Genomic DNA, 20,494 nt, shown 5'->3' on the forward strand with positions numbered 1-20,494 from the left:
TCTGCAGCCCTCATCCCACCACCAGCCAAACCGACGACTCACCACGCTTTCTGCATCGCACTGACCAGAAATTATGGTATAGAGATCCACTGTGAAATCTCCGCGCAAATGTACAATCGGCAACACGTCAGCTCCTTCTGTAGATGAATGAAGCTTTAGTTGCTTCACCAGCTGAGGAGCTGGCATGGAAGCTGCTTGGTTTCACGGTAAATCAATACAATGTGGTTGACCAGATGGATAAAGAAACCTATACATGAAGCACGCTCCTTTTATACAAACCTGTAGATCACATTAAATTCACTGGTTGTTTTATCCATACATATAAAGCTGTATATTTATGGGTAAAAGTGAAAATGTTGGCTTATTTATGAGCATGTGGCCAAAATGTTTTAATTCCAGAAGTTTGACTGGATGAATGCTTTATTAAAAACAGCAACGAGAAAATAAAGAAGCAATGCTTCCTGCAAATTTTGATTATAACTCTTGTTGGTGCCATTTTATTTTCCAATCACAATTAAGATTTCCAAGTTATAGTTTGGATTTCTCATAAAGTCATCTGTCTAAAGTATTAACAACCCTTTCCAACTTTTATTACATTACAACCACAAACCTCTATATATTTACTTCAAATTCTATGTGATAGCCCGACATAAAGTAATAAAAATGGTGAAGTGGAACATAAATGACAAAAATGACAAATCAATTCTGAAAGGTCAGACATATTTGGTCCCTTTTCCTAATTAGATTCCTGTTATATCAGCTACCGTCACACAGCAAAACATGTTCAAGAATGAACAATAAGTGTGATTCTAAACAAACACATAAACAGTATAAACATAATAACACATGGTGATGGCAGCATCATGGAGTGGGGGTGAAGGTCAGAGGTTATAGGTTGAAGGTTGGAGTTAAATACAAGACAGTCAGGGAAGAAAACCTGTTTATGAATGCGATAGTTGAGACGACACTTCAAAAACACAAAATCTTAATTAGCCTTTTTGGTCTAGTTTCTAGTACTAATATCTTAGTATACTAAAAATAAAACAAAACTACCTTACAAGTAACTTTTCAGCTAGAAATAAAAGCTTGCTGTAAGTCAATAATTCATTAATATTGATTTTAAAAAGTACTAGATACCAGGTTTTGGGGTGTGTGAATACTTTTTCAAGTCACTTTAAATTGTATTGGTAAATTGGAAGTTTCTTTCACCAACTTCAAAAATGAACATGGCTGCAGCCATATTGGATTTTCTAGGTGGCTCCAGAAGAAATGGCGCCTTCTTCCTCGTTGCACCATCAAGTAACTTCAGAAAATTACTTCAGCTCGTTTTGCTGTTACCTGCGTTTGGTCAAAACATTTAAAATGGAAAGCATGCCAGAGGCAAAAAGGTAAAACTGTTTAGGCAATAATCATCTGTGATCATTTTTGATTAAATAAAAAGGAACAGTTCTTATCCTGTAATAAATGGGTTTTTTTTCCCCATATAGCCTGATTTAGTTTCTAAACTATTTTTGTACCAAGTTATTTTCCACAGCTGGTAATAAATTTGTAGATTAAGTCATTCTTGCGAAGGTTTAACACGTCGCAGGTGGTGCCAGAGAGAAAGAGTCATATGAGGTGAGTGAGGACTTTGTTGAAACTATCCAGGCTGTGTAGTCGTCTCCTTCCAGACCGTTTCCACGTCTCCCTCAGGTTTCCCAGACATTTTGGAAAGACAGACTCATTTTTCTGACAGCTTTACGTTTTAGAGAGCTGTGTGCGGGTCTGTCTGGGCATTGGTTTAAAAATAATAATAATAATAAAAAAAAAAAAGGCCATTTTCTGCCTTATGACTGATCCAGAACAGGCGGCACCCGTTTCCGTTCCTGAAGCTGCCAATAGTACTAATAATCTCGTTTTTCAGACTGACTGAATGAAGCCTGAAATAAAGTTATTATTGTTCTATTAGTCCTGGCTATAAGATGATGGTACTCCTCACTGCCATCTGCTATATGGAGGACCAAAACTGACATAATAAAAAATAAAAGCATAAATATTTTGGTCCTTCCATACTGCTAGAAGATACACAATTTAAAAACTCAGGCTCTACAACACAGAATATGGTTGGTCAAAGCGATCCACTTCTCACCATCATATATTTTATATTTAGAAATTCAAATAATAGCCTGCCTCCTGGAAGAAAGTTTAGTTTTTAAAAAGCTATTTTTTCTATACTTCTACTACTACTTTATTTATAAAGAACCTTAAAACAACTATAGTTGCGACAAAGTGGTGTTCAGATAAAAATAAACATTCAAAATATGCAAAGGTCAAAGGACCCTTGTTTCTTTTGTTTTCAGGTTTTGTATGTAAAATATCGACAACATTTTATTGACCTTTTAAAAACAAAACACAAGCTTATAGCCAAAAAAACAAACAAAAATGATCATTTCCACCTGCAGGTTGATACTAATCAAATATGATTTAACAGATTGTGAATCAATGTACTGGCTTTTCACCAGTTCAGTATCTGTTAAATCATATTTGAGTCATTATTTAAATCTCATCAACAACAAGTGTAAATCTGCTTATTTAATGGTCATTTTTTACTAAATGTGCAAATGTTTTATAACAAGTACAGTTAATATCATTTGGGAAACTACTCCAATACCAGTTGCAGCAAAAAAAAGGAAGTTTTATTAAAAATAGTAATACATTTTAAGATAGTGCACTCATAAAACAAATCTGTAGTCATTTTGATGGAGGTTGCTGGTTTTTTGTTTTGTTTTGAGCGATTTAAATCCCTTTGGCCGCTAAATACGACATTCTATTTAATAGTCAAACTTAAAGCTGACATTGTTTAAAACCAAAACAAGTCAAAAAGGCTTAAAAGGCCCCACTAAGCTTGAAAAAGTAATTTTATTTTGTGGAGGTGTGGAACTGCAGGCAAGTACTTATTCACAACCATGATTTAGGACTTTGCTATTTATTATTGTTTCCTGCAAAACAATAAAACACAGGCCTGACATTTATTCACGTTATTCTGAAAAAATAAAAAAGTCCCAGAATACCTCAGGAACATAAGTTGCACACAGATGAGGTCCACAAAATGCTGAAACAGTGTTTGTAAGTTCGTTTGGGCTCCTTTTGTTGTCTTGACAGTCCAGAGAACGCTGTGGTCAGCATAGCTGTAAGAACCGGACAGAACCAGGAAGAACCAGTCTGACGTTTATCTTCAGTACCAGTAGGACTTCTGGTGCCTCCTGTGCTCCTGAATACCCAGTTTCTCCATGACCTCCTCTTCCAGGGTTTTCAGAGATGGAACGTACGTTTTTTCAAGCGTGTCTTCAGGACTGGTGTCTTTGGGCCCGTCTGCGTGGAAACAGAAAGAACTCCAGTTTGAAATGTGAAATTAAATGTGTTTTAAAGGTGACTTTTTATGCTTCCTTGAACATATATTCCTTGGATATGTTTATCCAAGGAATAAATGTAATGTACACATTACATTTTTTTAGCACAAAATTGTTCTTAGAAAATAAGATTTCAGTCTGCTCAGTTCTTCCTAGTTTGAGCCTCTTTCAGAATGAGCTGCTTTAGGGTCTGTTGCCGCTTTAAATCCAAATAAGCAGCTAGCAGCCATTGCAGAGCGCATACAGCAGTACATCCAGTTGACCGAATGAGCTGGAGCTTCGCTTGGGTTGCTAGGTGACGGGTGAAATTCTGCTGCGGTTGCTAGGTAACGGCGCAGTGCCCACGGAATGTGACTTTTCTATCAGGAGGTTTTTGAAACGGCTCATCTTCCAGACACCAAAAGACATTAACTTATTGCCAAAAATGACTGGATGTTTTTGTTTAAAGCGCTTGGGAGCAGTGGAGGCCAAAATGGAAATAGAAACATTTTTATTTTGCATAATAGGTCCAAAGTTTTTCTAATCCTGAATCCTATTTTTAAAAATATTACAACTTTTAGTGACTTCTTATCCTTCCCTCCCCATCTAACAGGGAATATACCTGAACAAATACACAAAAATATGTAAATAAACAAAAGTGGCATCATTCCAGACTAGCTTAACCAATGCTAACATTCCTTATGTGACTTTCATTTGTGGGAATGAAAGGATAGCTCTAGTTAAAGTTGCTCTGGGTGTAGGAAATAAATCATCTGGTTTTAATGAGCTGACTGACGTAATCTGCTCCCCACTCACCTTTCCACTGCTGAGGCACGATGCCGTCTCGTCGCTCCACCACCGGTTTGGGGACGATTCGTCCCGTCCTGCTGGACACTCTCACCCTCTCGCCTTCTTCTGTGTACTTCCACTCAATCTGAGTGGGCTTCCTGTAGATTAACCATCAAAATGTAACGACAGAAAAGATCTGATCCGGTACTTTAAAGTCTGCCGAATCGCTCAACATTAGATTCTTCTGTCTGAAGTACTAAAATATTGGGAGACAAAAACAGACTTATTGAGAGATTAAATTGCAACTGGTGCCTTTTTTAGTGATTGCCGTCCTGCTTTCTGCATGTTATAACTTTATACAGAATTTTACTCCTGTTTTTTTTTTTTTATTTCAAATGAAGAGTACATAATTTTTTATCCCATATCTATGATTGTATTGGAGGGAAACATTGGATTTAAATTTTGCTGGATGATGAATTGTTCCAACATTGTGATAAACAATAACATAACAGCATCATAGCGTAATACACTTTAATTTTGTAAAGAATACTTAACACAGGAATTGAAAGATATTTTAAATATCCAAAATAAAACATGCCAATGAAAAACTATATAAAAAAGGAAATATAAATCACATACAACTAAAACCATGAATAAAATGCATTATGAAGTCTCTGTAAACAAAATATCCCTTATTGGGTTCATTTTAATTTATCATGACATTAATTGATTCTTTGCTTATTGCGACATTTGTCACTCCACTGAATTCTGTGTTCTGAGTTTAATTGAAATATTTCTTAAGGTTTTCAGGTGGTTAAAAATGCTGAACTTAATAAATGCGTCCTGTTTTTTTTCCTCTTTATTCTACCTGTCTGAGGGGTCAATGAGGGCGACATCACGGAGCAGCAAAGGAGCCTCGCTGGCAATGTAGGTCCCAGGGTAATCCCCGGCTTTCCCCACATACCTGAAATGCTGCAGCAGGAAAAAGAAACAGTTTGCCACAACTACTCAGTCAGATTTATGGCTCCATCTAGTGGAGTTAAAGAGTCTGGCTGTGGAAAATAATAACAATACTGACTTTTATGGTGAAATATGAAGAGTTCTAAACAAAGAAAGTTTCTGTGGCTATTTTCAAGTACTTTCTGAAGACAAAACTCAGTATTTAGTCATCAAAACATACAGCATACCGTCAAATCATTAACAGCATTACAAGTAGAAAAATCAAATATTAAAGCACATGAGATTTTAATAATGGAAGTCACAGGAGAATCAGAGAAACGAAAGCAGTAAAACGTAAAGCTAGGTTGCGGGGTTTTAAAAAAATACTTTCTTAAATAGAAAACAACTCTCACAATAGCAGAGACAGAAACATAAAAAATTACAAAGTTTGAATCCAGTCTGCACCAAACAATATTCCTTACAGGCCAGATGTCATACAAATTTGTAAATAAAATAACACAAAAACAAGCATCAGAGCTGGATTATGAATGCCAACTTGAAACGCAAAGTAAAAAGGTAATAAAATGTTAAACAGTCACACACCTGGTGGTGCTTCTTTACAACCTATTATTACAATAATAGCTGTTTATTATTAGTATCAAGCTGCATTACTAGTTACAAACTGTGCATGACTAACTAGTACTAGTGTGGAGAAACTTTGTGTTCAGCCTCCTGCTACTATTACAGCCGTAGTTTCTAAGTTTTAACATAAACTTAGAAAAACCACAGATGAATGAAAATGACACATAGGTCCTATTTGGCTTAATATTACAGCATTCAGTGAAGTCTTAATAAATTGCTTTCTTACCGTGTTCAGTCCGTCCAAGATGACCCAGTTTCTGCGCCTAAAGACTTGTGTCACCTTTCCCTGTTTGCCTTTATCTTTACCAGCAAGAATCTCAACCTGCAAGGAAAAACATTTTGAAAAGACTTCACATTCAACATTTTACTGATAACACTGGTAAAGTAGTTATTGATTTGGAAACACCAGGTTGTGTTGTATTCTTTTCCTTTAGGATAGTTAAAGTAAGAGAGTTGAGCCTATTGCCTTTTAACCCAAGTTTGGGACTTGGTCAAGAAAAATGATTTCTTGCGAAAGAACATGGAAAAAAAACAATTGACCTCCCTTGTCGTGCTTAATGGCAACAAATACCTGGCATTTAGACTTTTACAACACGGTGAATGAATTCTGGCTCACTCTTCTTTTCATTTTTTTAATCCGCCATGTTGGAGGTACAAGTCAAAATTAGATTAGAGACCTATGATTTCAGTAATGTGGAAAAAGCAGACAAAAATTGCATAATTTCAGGCAAAGAAAATTAGAATTCACTGTATAATGCAGAACTGCTACTGCCATGCACAGGTGAGACATTGTCAACTACATTTAGGGAATCTGATTGTCCAATTATACCAATTTAAGTTTTATTCATGTTTAAGTTAAGACAATGAATCTGCATCCAAGTCCGAAGACAGTTCTAACTGTTTGAGGACATGGCGGTAGGTTTGAATGTTTTGTGGTGTTTTCCAGTAAAGTAAAACACTAAAATAAAGCAGTCCAGGCAGCTCTTACAGCGTTGGACCATTAGAATGTGAAGACTTGATTATTCCTAGACTCAGTGTCTTGCTCTCACCATGTCCCCCTTCAGTACGGTCCAGTCTTCTGCCTCTATCGGCTCTACGAACACCTTCCTCCTCTTCTTTCCCGGAGGATTCATCCTCTTAGCAGCCTCCGTCCAGGGCCTATTGGTACCGTAACGGTAATCTTTAGGCACCACAACCCGGGCTGCCATCGAGAGGAGAGCGGTCAGCCTCATGGTGCTGTAGGAACCAAAGCAAATAACGTTATCCGTCTCGTCAACTCTTTTAATTCACCGACGCAAGCTAGGCTAACAATGCTCAATGGTAAACATTCGTTAGCATTAGCTCTTTACTCGCACCTATTTTCGTAAATATATTACTATAAAACTGCAGCTACTGTTTTAGTTTTATCATATGGATGTGGATTTTAAAGGAAACCGAATACATAATATATAGCTTACCCTTTGTTGATGTCAATGTCACATGTAGCAGGACGAATGAGGCTACTATCTAGTTGTAGCGTCACCTGCTGGACCGGAGCGTCTTGACGTGACTTCACGCATGCGCAACTGCGTTACAAAGAAAGTCCTCAAAGACCAAAGTGACAGACGTTGCTGCATCAATTCGTGTGTTTGTTTATATTCCCAAATGGTACATTTCTGTATTTGATTGTTTCTTCCGAATTAAACTAAGTTTGAACTTCCAGAGTAGTTAGTTTGGGGAAAGAAAAACTATTTAAAAAAGATAAATAGGTGAAAAGCTGCTGATCATAAATCTAATAATTCACTTAACACCCATGAAACCCAAAAGACAACAAAACCAGGATACATTTTTGGTAATCAACATGTTTATTAAATTGACTGGCAACTACAATGGCAAACTAAGCAGTAGCATAAGATGAATGTCAGCATCTGAAATAAACAGAAAAAGCAAAATCCAAAAAATAAAAATAAAAACACTTAAAAACAAAATTTACTCTGAATATTAAGTGAAGGAAAAGATTTATAATCTTTTTTTTTTTACCATAGCTTTCCCTTTTTTTCAATGACTTGATAAATTTTTAAGCCGACACTGGTAAACAGATGAAACACCAACGTAATGAGAACAATCACATCCACAACTTTGTATCACAGCGAAAACAATAAGACCACTGAAGTAAAATGACTCGTATTCCAGTTAAAAGGTTGGGCAAAACAATAAAAAAGTAAAATATAATTTTACAAAGTCAAAACTCTGTAATGATAACACTCTGATTTCTTAGAGGAAAAAAAAAAAAACAACAATCAAATTATGTTAGCGTTCACAATTTCAGCAATAACATTTCCGAACGAAAATTCTGTGCAACTAATCTGTGAATGCAGTGAATCTTGGTGTCATATTTGGAAAAATGTAACTAGAGCTTGTGTACTGAGCTAATGGTTCTGACGGGTTTCATTCAGATGATCGAGATACTTTAAAACGGATGTTACCGCCACCCCACCTTAACGTTTCAAGATCGAGCAGAGACGACACTCAGGAATGTCTTTCTGCTTTCTACACAAGTCGTCATCGGCTGAGATTTCGGGGCAGTTCTGAGTGAAACAGGCTGAACTGAACAGGGTTTGCATGTTCAATGTGTTTGGAAGCCAAGGAGTCCACATGTGGGAAAATGTAGAAATTCATTACACAGTTTGGTCACCTTCAGTGAGGCATTCACTTCAAAGCAGCAACGCTGCTGCTGCTGAAGATGTCGAGACTCTTCATGCATTCAATGACTGAATAATAAAGATGTCTAATGAGGCTGAGAAGCAGCTTGATACAAACGGGGCTGAAATGGTTACAAACTGAAGCTGAGATGGTGAATTTCTTTCTTCTGTACGCTGTTTTAAAACCCACTGAATGGGAGTAGTTTGTGATTTAATCTTCTTTTGTGTTAAATGTAGTATATATTAAGTTTATTTCTTCCCTCAAACTGACAAATGTTTTGACACCTATTATTCAGTCTTTGTAATTATTTAATTGCACTTAGAAATAAAAAATATATAAACACCAAAATCCTGTTTGTACACAAGCTTGAAAATGCTCAGTTCAATTGTTTGAAGCCTGATCAGCGAATGCTTACTTTTGTTTATTCTGGGATATATAATATCCCGATAGTGGCAAAATGGAAATTTGTTTGTCTTTCAATACAAACATGTATTTTTAAATGTTTTTCCTCACATAATTTGCTCATTAATTAAACAGCTGAAATCTGGCCTTCTACAGGTGTTTATTTCGAAGCCTGAATTCCAGAGAGAAGCATTGAGGGTTGTTGGTTTTCTTCTGAGTCGACGTTAAGCGCTGTCTCTTACTGCCTGCAGGGAGAAAAGAAAACTGTAATTAGCGCAGTGGTTTAAACATAAGCAGTGTAAAATTAATAAATACCATATGCACAAAAAAAAAACTACAAATAAGGATTATTTTAGTAACAATTATTCTGATGATTCGTTTTTTACACAATATTAAAAATGGATAAAAAATACTTAGAATTCAATCCTTTCTTAAATAAGAAAGACATTTTCTATCTCAAACTGCAATATTAATAAAATGGTGTCATTTATGTTGAAATTTATATTAAATAAGAGATATGTTGCTGTTGAACTGGTATATAGTTGAAACCAGATAGTCACACAGACACTGTATAAACAGACAACCAGGTTTGGTTTATCTGACTAAGGACAAGCAGCATCTTTACTAGCCTACAAGTATGTTAGTCAGTTCTAATACTTTGATCGTAGCCATCATTGATGAGAACATTTCACCTTTTCTGCTATTAGCTGGGCCTCTGCTGGAGCTTTCTCCTGGCCTTCTGGTTTCGACTCGCTCTGTGAGGAAGGCGCTGTTGCCTTGGTTCCTTCCACATCATTAAGCTTGGCCTCTGTATTGGGCTTTTCGCCTTCTTCCTCTGTAATCTTTGGCCGCTTGGGAGATTCCTATCAAAGTGCAGCGAACGTTGAGGACAGCCCAGCAGTAATCTAACCGTGACGGTTTGGACAATCTGACCGACTGAAGCTCACCTCTGTGGACTCCTCTGCTTTGCGTTTAGTCCCTCCCCTATCGTTCTTCTCGTCGATGACCAGAGTCCCCTCCTCTTCGTCACTGTTGCCCTCGGTGTTGGCTTTCTCTGCGCCGCCTATGTCTCCAGTAGCGTCCGATGAGTTCTCATTCTTTGCCGACTAAAAAGAGAATAAAGTAAATGTAAAAGCAATACAAATGTAAAAGTCACCATGAACCAAGAGATAGACATCCATTCATAAAACATTCTATATAACAGCATTAGAGGTTAAGAACTTATTGTGCTTAATATCGGTTGCATTGATCGGGTCGATATCTTATTTTATAAAACAAAACCTTAAACCACAAGCAACAAAATGGAATCACACAGGAATTAGGAATTGCACATAAGGGAAACATGTGATAATGGTGATGAAAATTTAAATAAAAACAACATATATCATACTAAACAGTATTAATCATTTTTATTGCAAACAAAACCCCCTGACAGTGAGGAATTAGTAAAGCTACTGACAAAAATCCCAACGAAAGATTCATTAGATTTATCTCAACACAGTAGTTTATTTAAAACACTGTTACATTTGAGGTTATGGTGGGAATAAAAGAAAATCTGAACATTTTAGTGCTCCCTTAGAACATTTTCTGCTGCTTTAACCGGTGAAGCATCCGCAAATATATCAGACAGAGAGAACCCGATTTTTTGGTACTTCTACTAATCTGAGCAGTTGTTTGCAATATTGATGTTTTGCACAGTGATACACATTCATTCAGGCAGACTACCAACCTCGTAGCCTTCGTGAGTGACAGTGGGGTTGTTCTCAATTTCCCAGAGTCCCTCAGCAAAGCCTTTCCTCTTGTTGGTCTTTCCAAATTTCTCCTTGCATTCCTCATATGGGAAAAGATCCTTGGCCCCCAGAAAAGCCCTGTGATCATTGAACATTTGAGATTAACCAAAATCTGAAATCCAGCTCATAACAAAAATATTTCAACAGTGACAGAGCTCCGCAAGCTTCATATTATGACAAAATGTATCTTAGTGATTTATTAACAATGAAAGTAATGAGTAATCACAGAGGTGTCCAAAGTATATCATGTTTTAAGGACTTTTGTTTGAAATGCAACATTTTTATAGTGTGTGCCTAGATGTGAGCACTGAGGCTACACAGTAATTGATATCTGACCAATCTAAAATAGTAAAGTGGCACAGTTTTTGACATTTCTCCTGCACAAAGTAAACTAACAACAGGTTAAACACAAAATACTTACGTCTCATGTGTCCCAAAGAAGAACACCTGGTACTTGTTTGAGGGCGACTTCACAGCTCCTTCGGGTAGTTCATCAATCTGGGAAAGAAAAGAGGAGATGAATAATATAATGCAAACTTAACAAACTTAAAAATGGGAAAGGATGCTTTCTCAAACTAGTTAAATCAACAGTCTGAGTCTCATAATCTAATAATAGTGAATTGCTGAACATCCTTTCTGTGCACATATTGGGCCTGTCATTCTGCTGGCATCAATAGCCTTTCAAAAGGGAATAGCAAAGTACGGAGGGACAAAAACACCACCAGCATGATGGACAGACATGGTGACCATTTGCCTCTGCCAGACGGGGCTTTTGGCATTCACCAGATAGGAGCGCTGTGAGCTGGTAGTTGGGGCTGGGCCCAAATTCTGTTGAGATAAAGCTGATAAGATTGAATAAAGGGAGGGAAAAACCACTGCCAAAAGTCACCGTTACAGCAGAAAGTAAAGAGTAATCTGTCTGCAATCACTTTTATTGAATAAAAGGGTATTAATTACTCACATTTACTCAGTTACATTTACTAAGGTAACTTCTTGAACAATTACATTTTACTTTAATAAAGTCATGTTTAAGTATTACTTCAGTACAATTTGGGGTTGTAAGAAAAATGAGACAGACACAATTCTCCATTTCATTTAAAGGGTGAGAAAAAACGTGAAAATTTAAACTTCACTCCAACATACAGAACCTGGTCAAACTGTATAAATAAAACACGTAGAAATGTCCAACGACCAAGGGATCCTAATGTGACAAAAAAAAAAAATCAATCCTGAAATGAACACAGTGTCTGTCTTAAATGATAAACTAAAGACACGATGTGACAGAACAAGTAAAACGAAAACCGTTTCAACGTGAGAAGCAGCGCAGTTGCGAGGCCAGGTGCGCGTGTTTACAAACAGCGAAGCATAAAACCGTCGTAAATAAGTCAGTAATTAAACAGCTGTAAAGAAAACAACCATATCTAATGTGCAATTAATGACGACAAATGACTTGGTGCGTTGTTATACCACATGTTAAGCTGTTAGTTAACGTTCGCTCCCGGTCAGCGGTTATCGGTGCTTGAAGTGACCGTTAAGAGTTTGTGGCTCACGCGCTGCTCCCTGTAACGGCTGCGAAACCCTTAAAGTCAACGCTAGCCCCTCCGCAGGCCTCAGGGGACACGACAGCGGCGCATAACGAGAACTAACAAATAAGTAAATGACAGCATCGGTGTTGAATAAGATGCCTGCAATTTTTATGTCATGGTGCGCACGAAAGCAATGCGTAATCGCTAACTATTGGGTCTTTTCGTTTACACTGGCTAAAAACGGCCGCGCTAAGCTAACTCATGGTAGCTGGCTACCGTTAGGCCTCTCGGGTGAACAAGTGAAAGGTAGAACGGCAGCAGCAGACGGATAAATTAAAGTTAGCAGCACAGTCAAAGCTGGAAGCTAAGCATGTAACGGCGGGAGCTTACCCTCGCAGGCCAGTGTGGATACCCCTTCATTTTAGCAAACACCAGGTCTCCAGGTTTGTATTCCTTTTGCCTGTTGGATCTCGGCATGGTTCTGGTTGAATATCAGAGATGTGTTTGAATAAAAAGAAATGCTAGTGTGGCTTAAAATTTCTTGTGAACACCTTCTGCGACAAAAATCAAAGCGGACCGTCGATCTGACAACCAAATAAACAAACCAGGCGCGGAAAAATTGGAGCTAAGACGGAGCGGGTGATTTTTTCTTCGTTCTTCTTCTTTGGATTCAGATCAACGAAAACAACCCGCAGCCAAAAAATAAGAGAACAATTTCTGCGCTACATAGATTTCTACTGCTTAGCGCGAAATATGTTCTACCGAGGATAAACGTTAGCCCGTCCTCCGGACTATTTAGGTTTGAAATGGAAACCCGCTTTCCTCGGCAGACGCGCCCCCCAGTATTTACATGGAATGAAAACACAGCGCCCCTACTGGCCAAAACTTCACATCAAAGCAAATTTCTCGAACATAAAATTGTGACTAAATACATGGGTAACGTCGAAACTAAACAGCAGAAACTATGTATATATAGTTTTTTCTTACCTTAATCTTAGCATTCATCTCAATTTCTGACCTTAATCTCAGAATTCTGAAATTTTCAACACTCAAAATGCTGAGATTAATGTCAAAACATGGTCTTCTTCTTAAAATAATGGGCTAAGTCTTTCTTTTTTTTTTTTTGCCTAAATCATATTTTATCACTAAGAAGGGGTAATTATTTTCATCTTGTTTTCCCCAAATCACTTAGGCCATTATTTCAGGAAGATGACGATATACAGTACATATACTTTTCAATGACCCTAATCCTTTTCCGTAATATTGAAACGCACAATTATTTAGGATGAGAACCTGTTGTTTTACTACCTGAGCATTAGGGGGCTCTATAGTCTCAGTGCTGCTGTAAATAGCACAGGAAAAAGAAGTCGGCGGTTGTCCTCAATCACTGGATGATGAAGGCGAATGTTTTGATGGAGTCAAGGGAGTACTGGGCGTAGTTTACGAATGCAGAGTTACTTTAAAGCGACACATTGTGTTTGTTTTGATCAGACGTAGACATTACAGTTAAAATTTCTGCATCCGGGCAAGAAACTGTGTGCAGATAGGTCACGGTGGCCTAGCTAGCATTCGCTAGCTCCGTGTTTCCAGTTGATCAACTCAGCCCGTCTTTAATGCTCTTGATCGCTGTTATTTTATCTGTTTAGCATAGATAGTGGTACATTTAAAACTCGGGTCGGCTCACCAGGAAACACGCTTGTGCGGCTTTTTCAGAGCGACTCATCCATGTCCACTAGTCCCTCCATAATACTAATCCTCGGTAGCCTCAGCAAACATGTCTCTAGTCGCTTATGGTAGCAGTGATGAGAGTGACTCGGAGGAAACCTCGACCTCTGCCGCAGCTGAGAGTAAACCTAGCGGGGGAGGGCTCTTCTCTTTCCTGCCTGCGCCTAAAGCACCTGGATCTGCAGCTGGAGGGAAGGAGGCAGCATCCAGGGCAAAAAACTCTGTAGCAAAGGAAAGCACAGGAGGGTTCCTGTCCAGTCTGCCCAAACCCAAGAAACGAACAGAGCCTGTCAAGATCCCTGTGCCACAACTTCAGAGGCGGGATGTAAGTTAAATCAGACTCCTGATCATGCGCAGTGCATACTCTGGTTGACCTGAGATGATCATTTCTAATCATTTTTATTTGCAGTCAGACTCAGAAGAAGATGAGCCGGTCCCAAAGAAGCTGCAACCCCAGGTAAGACGGTGCAATCAGTAGGCTTCTCACTATAACACATTTTGTTGGACAATATATTGTTCCAGAAGTTATTGTGATAAATGATAATGTTGTTGTTTTGAGACCATTTTTAAGCAACATGATGGTAATGGCAAAATAATGATCCGACGACACATTCTAAAAGATCAGTAAGCTTTAAATTCTAATGAACATTTAAACGTGGAACTGGAAAATAAATATTCAAAATAAATAAAACAACAAATAAAATTAACTATGAAGTTTGTGTAAACAAAATTGTCCTTCAAAATAAGGGCTAGTTGAGACCAAATCACCAAACTTAAGACGTTTATCATCCAGTTTTTGGTAGAATGAGATAAAAAAAAAGAGATGAACAATAAATCATGCCAATGGAAATGATTGAGTTTGTTTTAATTTATGATGCCATTTATTAATTATTGTGACAGGCCTAGTAATCAGTGTTTATCTTATCAGTACTCACATTTTGTTTGCAAACTTCAGTGTAGTTTATTGGAATTTTATGAGACAGACCAAAGCAAGAGTTGCACAGAATTGTGAAGTGGAAGTAAAATTAAATGGAGTTTAATTTAATCTGTTCTGCACGAAACTGTAAACTGCATAAAAAAAATCCAAATTACACTACAGAGAGATCAGTGATGAAGTTTTGAAGAGGTTTAAGGTAGATCTAACAATTATTTTAGTTGTCGATTATCCTTGCATTTGTTATATAAAAAATTTACACATTTTGTAGATTTTTAATTTAAGCCTTTTCATACAATATTTAAAATACATCAGTGATGTGAATAATCAATTCATTTTTTAAATAAGAAAAAATAAAGCATTCCTTTAGTGAATTTGAACTGGGTGAAGCTAAAACTGTCACTCTTGGAGTTTGGGGTAAAACATATTTACTGAAAGAGTTTTTTGGTTTTTTTTTTACATAAATGAAAAATGTATATATAGCTTGTACATTTTTGACTTAGTTACTTCTCTGAATATTTCTGATATTTTGGGGCTGTCTAGTTAATTAATTTTATTTTTTTAATAATCTAGCTCTTTTAATTTCACCTTCTGAAGTTCAAAGGAGTTGTAAATCTATCAAGAAAAACTAAAACTCCTTTTAGTTTGTCGTTGTAACATGAATCATTCCCATTTTAACCAGTTTGACCGTTCATCTCCCCAGAGTGCCGGTTCAGGTCTGTCCTCCATTCTCCCCAAACCCAAAAACCTAACAGTGAAGGAGACGGACCGACCTTTGATCCCTCACACGCTCACTAAGCGTCCAGATCCCAAAGCACCTAAACCCGGGGCTGCTGCTTCGGGTCTGATCGGTTCCAGTGCGTCTCCCTCCGCCATCAAAGCCGCGGCCAAGTCAGCGGCCCTGCAGGTAGCGAAGCAAATCGCAGCGGAAGACCAGAACAACGAGGAGGACATATCCCCTCAGAACTACTTTTCCCTGGAGGACGACTCCCAGCCTCTTCCCGACGTCGTCCCGATCGTGGATCCTGAGCCGGCGGCCCCCGCTGAGCCCTGTCCTTACGTGGCCGCTGATGAGCCGGGACAGTCGAATGCACCTTTGGACTTTGGAGGGAGCCATGAGGGAGCGAGCGCATGGGACGGTCAATACGACCAGTATCAACAACCCATGGCCGGCCCAGAGGCGTTCCCCGAGGTAAAACCAACTATTTATAGGAGCCAGCTCACTTCAGACGCAGAGTAATGCACTGTGTGCTCAATTCTTTACCGAAACAATCTGACCTGAAATGTAACTAAAGCCAACTATTACTCCAACTAACATTTATTTTAATCAATTAATCTAATTCTGCAGTTTATTCATTTAACCTCTTAAGCTTTTCTATGCAATATTAGAAAGACATTAAAGTATGCAAACAAAAAATTTTTTATTTTTTTTGCCTAATGTAGCATTTCTTTAGTGAATTTGAGCCAAGTGAAGCTAAAACCGGCATTTGAGGAGTTTTGGGTAAAACATATCAACATACAAATGTGAATTTTTTGATTAATTTCTGCTCTGAATATGTTTTTTTTCCAGCAATTTGCATTTTTTTTGAGTATTTATACTCCAGTTAGCTATTAATCGATTACTAAATTAGTTGACGATTATTTCAGTAATTGATTGGATTAATCATTTCAGTCCTAAAGCCAACATTTTCTCAGTTTATTGTAAATAAATGAATACTTTGGTCCCATCTATAAATATAATAAAGCTATACTTCAGGTGACTTTTGTTTTCATTTAAAGGGTTACTATGACGCGCCGTACTATCAGAACCCTAACCCGGAGTCAGCAGAAGCCGAGCCGCCGGACAACTCTAACATGTTTGACGACGAAGGGGTAAGAAAAATTTGCTGTTCATTAATAAAACTGCCTTTCTGAGCCCATTTAAAGGCAGACTTCTAATTTACAAACCACTACAAACTCCTTCTCACTTGCCTGCTGTGCAGTTCATGCGGCTGCAGGGGAAAAGAAACCGAGGCAAAGAGGAAGTGAAGTTTCTGGAAATCAAAGGAGACGACCAGCTGAGTGGGAACCAGCAGTGGATGACGAAGAGCATCTCTGAGGAAAAACAAACCCGCCAGTCGTACAGCAAGGTGAACGTTTTTGCATGAGCTCTGTGTAGTTTTGGTTAAAAACGGTAAACTCAAGTGCTATTTATTGGAAAAGTACATAAAAATACTAGAAATGATGCATTTAAATCCAACTTTAGTGCTTTTTGATGTTTCTGCAGAGAAGAGGAGAACAGCCTACAGGGCAACAGAGGCGAAAGCATCAGATAACGTATCTCATTCACCAGGTAAGCAGCTGCTGAAAGATGCAAAGCATTTAAATAATAACTCTTGGAAACATTAACCATAAAGAAGAAGTTTCATTGATCATAGTGTTTACATTACATTTTAATTTTAAAAAACACTTTTTAATTCATATTTTTTGTCACAAGAGCACAAATTGTTCCTAGCAGGGAAATGGATGGAAAATTATACATATGGTTTTCTCTGTTTTAGCATTGAAACAACTTAGTTTCAATGTAGTTGTAGTTCTTATCGTCTTAGATTTTTGATTTTTTAATCAAACAACTACTTCCAACAATTTTACTGGAGTAAAGTAGAGCTGGAATTCATCATATTTAATAGCAGTTCTTCACCATGTGCATTTCACCTGCTGCAATAACAATACATTTACAAAATATTGTGTTGCCCTAATCTGTGTGAACATATATTTTTAAGTCTTGCTTACAGGTTGTCACATTGATTTAGGTCCATAATTTGACTAGGCCATTTTAGCACATAAATATGCTTTGATCTGCATGGGGATGGTGAGTTTTGGATGATGGATAGTGTTAGTTTTTCGCTCACACCGTTTCTGCTGTTCAGGTCAAAAAGTTCAGTTTTGGCCTCCGACCTAAACTGTGGAAGAGGAATACAGATACGCCCAAATGTTTTTGATGTTGATTTGTAAAACATACTTGAAAACCTTATTTATGTTCTGCTCTGTGTCAGTGCATCACATAAAATCTAATTGAAAATGGAAAAACGTTCACAGTACAAGTACTTCAAGCTGTTTTATCCCATTGCAAAAGATTCAGATTAGCTAATGGTCCATGTGGGATTTTATAATATAAATAAATACATAAACAGTTTCTGAATTTCTTTGCTTTGCTTCTTCCCAGGCGAAGGAACGTGAGATTGAGCTGAAGAACAACTGGGCAGAAAACAGGATGACCCGGCGTCAGACCCAGGCCAAATATGGCTTCTAGATCCTGTAGCTTTGGACTGCTGTGGCGTACAGACACATCGTATCCCAATTTACCGATCTCCAGATTTATCCTCTTCCTTTTGGAGCAAAACCTGTTTTTTTTTTCTTCCTGATCTGCAGCCTGCAATGTCTTGAACATTCAATACTCTGTTTGATATGGTGTTACTCTGTCTGAATCCCAGTCTCTCCTAGTAAATATAAAGGCTAAACCTACAGAGAAACCCAACCAGTGTTTTTAAGGTACCAGAACCACACATGTTTTTCCTTTGGACGTTTATAAAACATATTCATGGTATTTTCTAAGGTCTGATTTATTGTTTTTGTTGGTTTGGTTGTTTTTAGTTACAATTTTAAGATAGAAAGTTGTGATGTAAAATATTCACAAAATCATCGACTAGTCAGTAAATTATGCTACAATGAGGACTTCGTCGAGAGCCAACCATGCGCTTAAATTTGGTCAATCTTTGTTGCAAAAAAAATAAAAAAATCTTTAAAAATGTGGTTCCACCGCTCCAAAAGAATTCTCATTTTTAACGTGGAAAATCTTGACTTTTTTGCCTCAGAAATCTTAAAGTAGAATCAGAATTTCCTAATAATTCTTAGGTGTTGGGGAAATAATTCTGAGATTTAAGCCAAAATTCTAAGGAAAAAACCCCTCAAAATTCTGACTTTAACCTCAGAATTTTTTTTCTTCAAAACTTCTGAGATTGAAGGAAGAATTCTGATTAATATCAATTCTTGACTTTTTTGCCTCAGAAATCAGAGTAAATTCAAAAATCTGTTTAAGAATTTTCAGGGAAGGGAATTCTGAGATTAAAGCAAAACTCTAAGAAACAAAATCCACAAATTCCTATTTAGAAATTCTTGACTTTTTTGCCTCTGAATTCCAAGAGTGAAATTTTGAGGCAAAAATAATTTTGCCTTTAGTAAATTTCACAGAAAAAAACTAAATTAGATGAAATGCAGAAAGCTAAGAGTGGGAACGGTCAAAATCTCAAAATTGTTTCGTTTTTCTCTTTTTTTCAAAATGTTTCAGAATTCTGATATTAAAGTCAGATTTCTGTGTTGCTATGCTTTTATTTCTGGATTCTAACTTTTATCTCAAAATTCTGAGATTAAACTCAGAATTCAGGCTTCAATCTGTTAAATTGACTAATTTGAGATTTTTTCTCCCCTCTCAGAATAAGTCATTTTGTTCCGCGATGCTTTTCTGCAGCAAACATCTCAAGTTATTTTATTTTACTGGGAGTTCTAGAAATCTGTAACACTTGTTTTCTTTACCACTTTTCCTTCTTTTTCTTCTGCGGGTTTCAGTCGTTTTAGGTTCAATCTGAACAGTTTGATCGCAGGATTGTTGGGAGAAAAAATGTGAACTTCAAAAGCCCAAACTAAACTGTCCAGATGGACACGTTTGCATCTTTTCTTCTTGTATTTTCGCATCTTATGTGAACTATAGGAGCAGTTCTGTATACATTATTTTTCTCTGAAATGCCAGATAAACCCTCCATTAATAATGTGCTGGTTTTCTCCAGTAGCTTAGCGATGGTAACAAGACACCAGTAGGATTTCTTCAAAAGCCTGTAAATGTGAACGGATCCAACTCAACCCCAGATGGAAACCCAAATGTTATATATCGGCAGTAAAAGGTGAATTTGTAGTCAGAAAGAAATTTAAAGTTACAGAAGTTTAAATATATATTTGTTATGTTGAAACAGGACTAAATGTTAAATTTTTCAATTTGCGTTGCAAAAAATCTCAAGCGCTCGCCCTGTTTTTGTTTATTTTATATAAGTGTGTAATTAAAATCCAATAAACAAGTTTTGAATTTTTCTTGTTTTCTTACATTTTTAATGCCTTTTTGCTGTTTCCTAAGTGTGACATATGCTTCCTTGAACAGGTTAGGTCTATGTGCTGTACAAAACATATTCATTACATTTTTTGACAAAAATAATTCTTGTACGTTTGATTTGTAGCTTAAAAAAAAAAATACTCGTATCAACGTGAAAAGCCCTTTCTGCTTGATTTATCCATACAGTGTAGAACTAATCTGCTTATTTTTGGAATAACCAATTAATAAATGGATAGGAAAAAGTGCTTAAAAGATTGTTTTAACAATATTTCAACAAGGTGATGCTAAAACAGCCACTGGAGGATGTTTTGGTAGAACATATTTACAGACAAAGTTTATTTTACCATCTTAAATGCAAAATGCATTTATTTTTTGTAAATTTTTGGCTAATTTAGTGTACTGAGAATTATATCAGCAAATGGCCTTTTTTGAGTCTATGTAATCCAGTTAATGATTAATCAGGATGAATTTTGTATAATTATTCCACACTGGAAAAGTACAGCTCACATATATAATTAAAACCTCAAAATCAATTAAAAACTCAAAATGAAACATTT

The 20,494-nt window shown here is 37.0% G+C and overlaps 3 protein-coding genes across 3 annotated transcripts; 1 reads left to right on the top strand and 2 right to left on the bottom strand.

The window, feature by feature from the left end:
* Positions 1 to 2,879: 2,879 nt before the first annotated feature.
* On the bottom strand, positions 2,880 to 7,310 carry mrpl24 (mitochondrial ribosomal protein L24). The gene is made up of 6 exons (XM_032579915.1): positions 7,196 to 7,310; positions 6,788 to 6,974; positions 5,965 to 6,060; positions 5,026 to 5,129; positions 4,185 to 4,315; positions 2,880 to 3,351 (listed from the first exon to the last, which is right to left on the bottom strand). Exons 2-6 carry the CDS (start codon positions 6,968 to 6,970, stop codon positions 3,215 to 3,217), a joined length of 651 nt encoding a protein of 216 aa, XP_032435806.1. The 5' UTR covers positions 6,971 to 6,974; positions 7,196 to 7,310; the 3' UTR covers positions 2,880 to 3,214.
* A 252-nt stretch (positions 7,311 to 7,562) lies between these two features.
* Positions 7,563 to 12,983, bottom strand: LOC116730580 (hepatoma-derived growth factor). Its single transcript, XM_032579914.1, has 6 exons — positions 12,529 to 12,983; positions 11,034 to 11,110; positions 10,552 to 10,690; positions 9,770 to 9,928; positions 9,515 to 9,685; positions 7,563 to 9,067 (listed from the first exon to the last, which is right to left on the bottom strand). Exons 1-6 carry the CDS (start codon positions 12,613 to 12,615, stop codon positions 9,047 to 9,049), a joined length of 654 nt encoding a protein of 217 aa, XP_032435805.1. The 5' UTR covers positions 12,616 to 12,983; the 3' UTR covers positions 7,563 to 9,046.
* Positions 12,984 to 13,347: 364 nt separating this feature from the next.
* prcc (proline rich mitotic checkpoint control factor) lies at positions 13,348 to 19,918 on the top strand. The gene is made up of 7 exons (XM_032579916.1): positions 13,348 to 14,188; positions 14,273 to 14,320; positions 15,501 to 15,989; positions 16,577 to 16,669; positions 16,780 to 16,926; positions 17,064 to 17,129; positions 18,003 to 19,918. The coding sequence occupies exons 1-7, from the start codon at positions 13,913 to 13,915 to the stop codon at positions 18,087 to 18,089; spliced, it is 1,206 nt and encodes a 401-aa protein (XP_032435807.1). The 5' UTR covers positions 13,348 to 13,912; the 3' UTR covers positions 18,090 to 19,918.
* Positions 19,919 to 20,494: the final 576 nt, after the last annotated feature.

The sequence above is a fragment of the Xiphophorus hellerii genome, chromosome 13 (genome assembly GCF_003331165.1).
Source record: "Xiphophorus hellerii strain 12219 chromosome 13, Xiphophorus_hellerii-4.1, whole genome shotgun sequence".
Classification (NCBI taxonomy): Eukaryota; Metazoa; Chordata; class Actinopteri; order Cyprinodontiformes; family Poeciliidae; genus Xiphophorus; species Xiphophorus hellerii.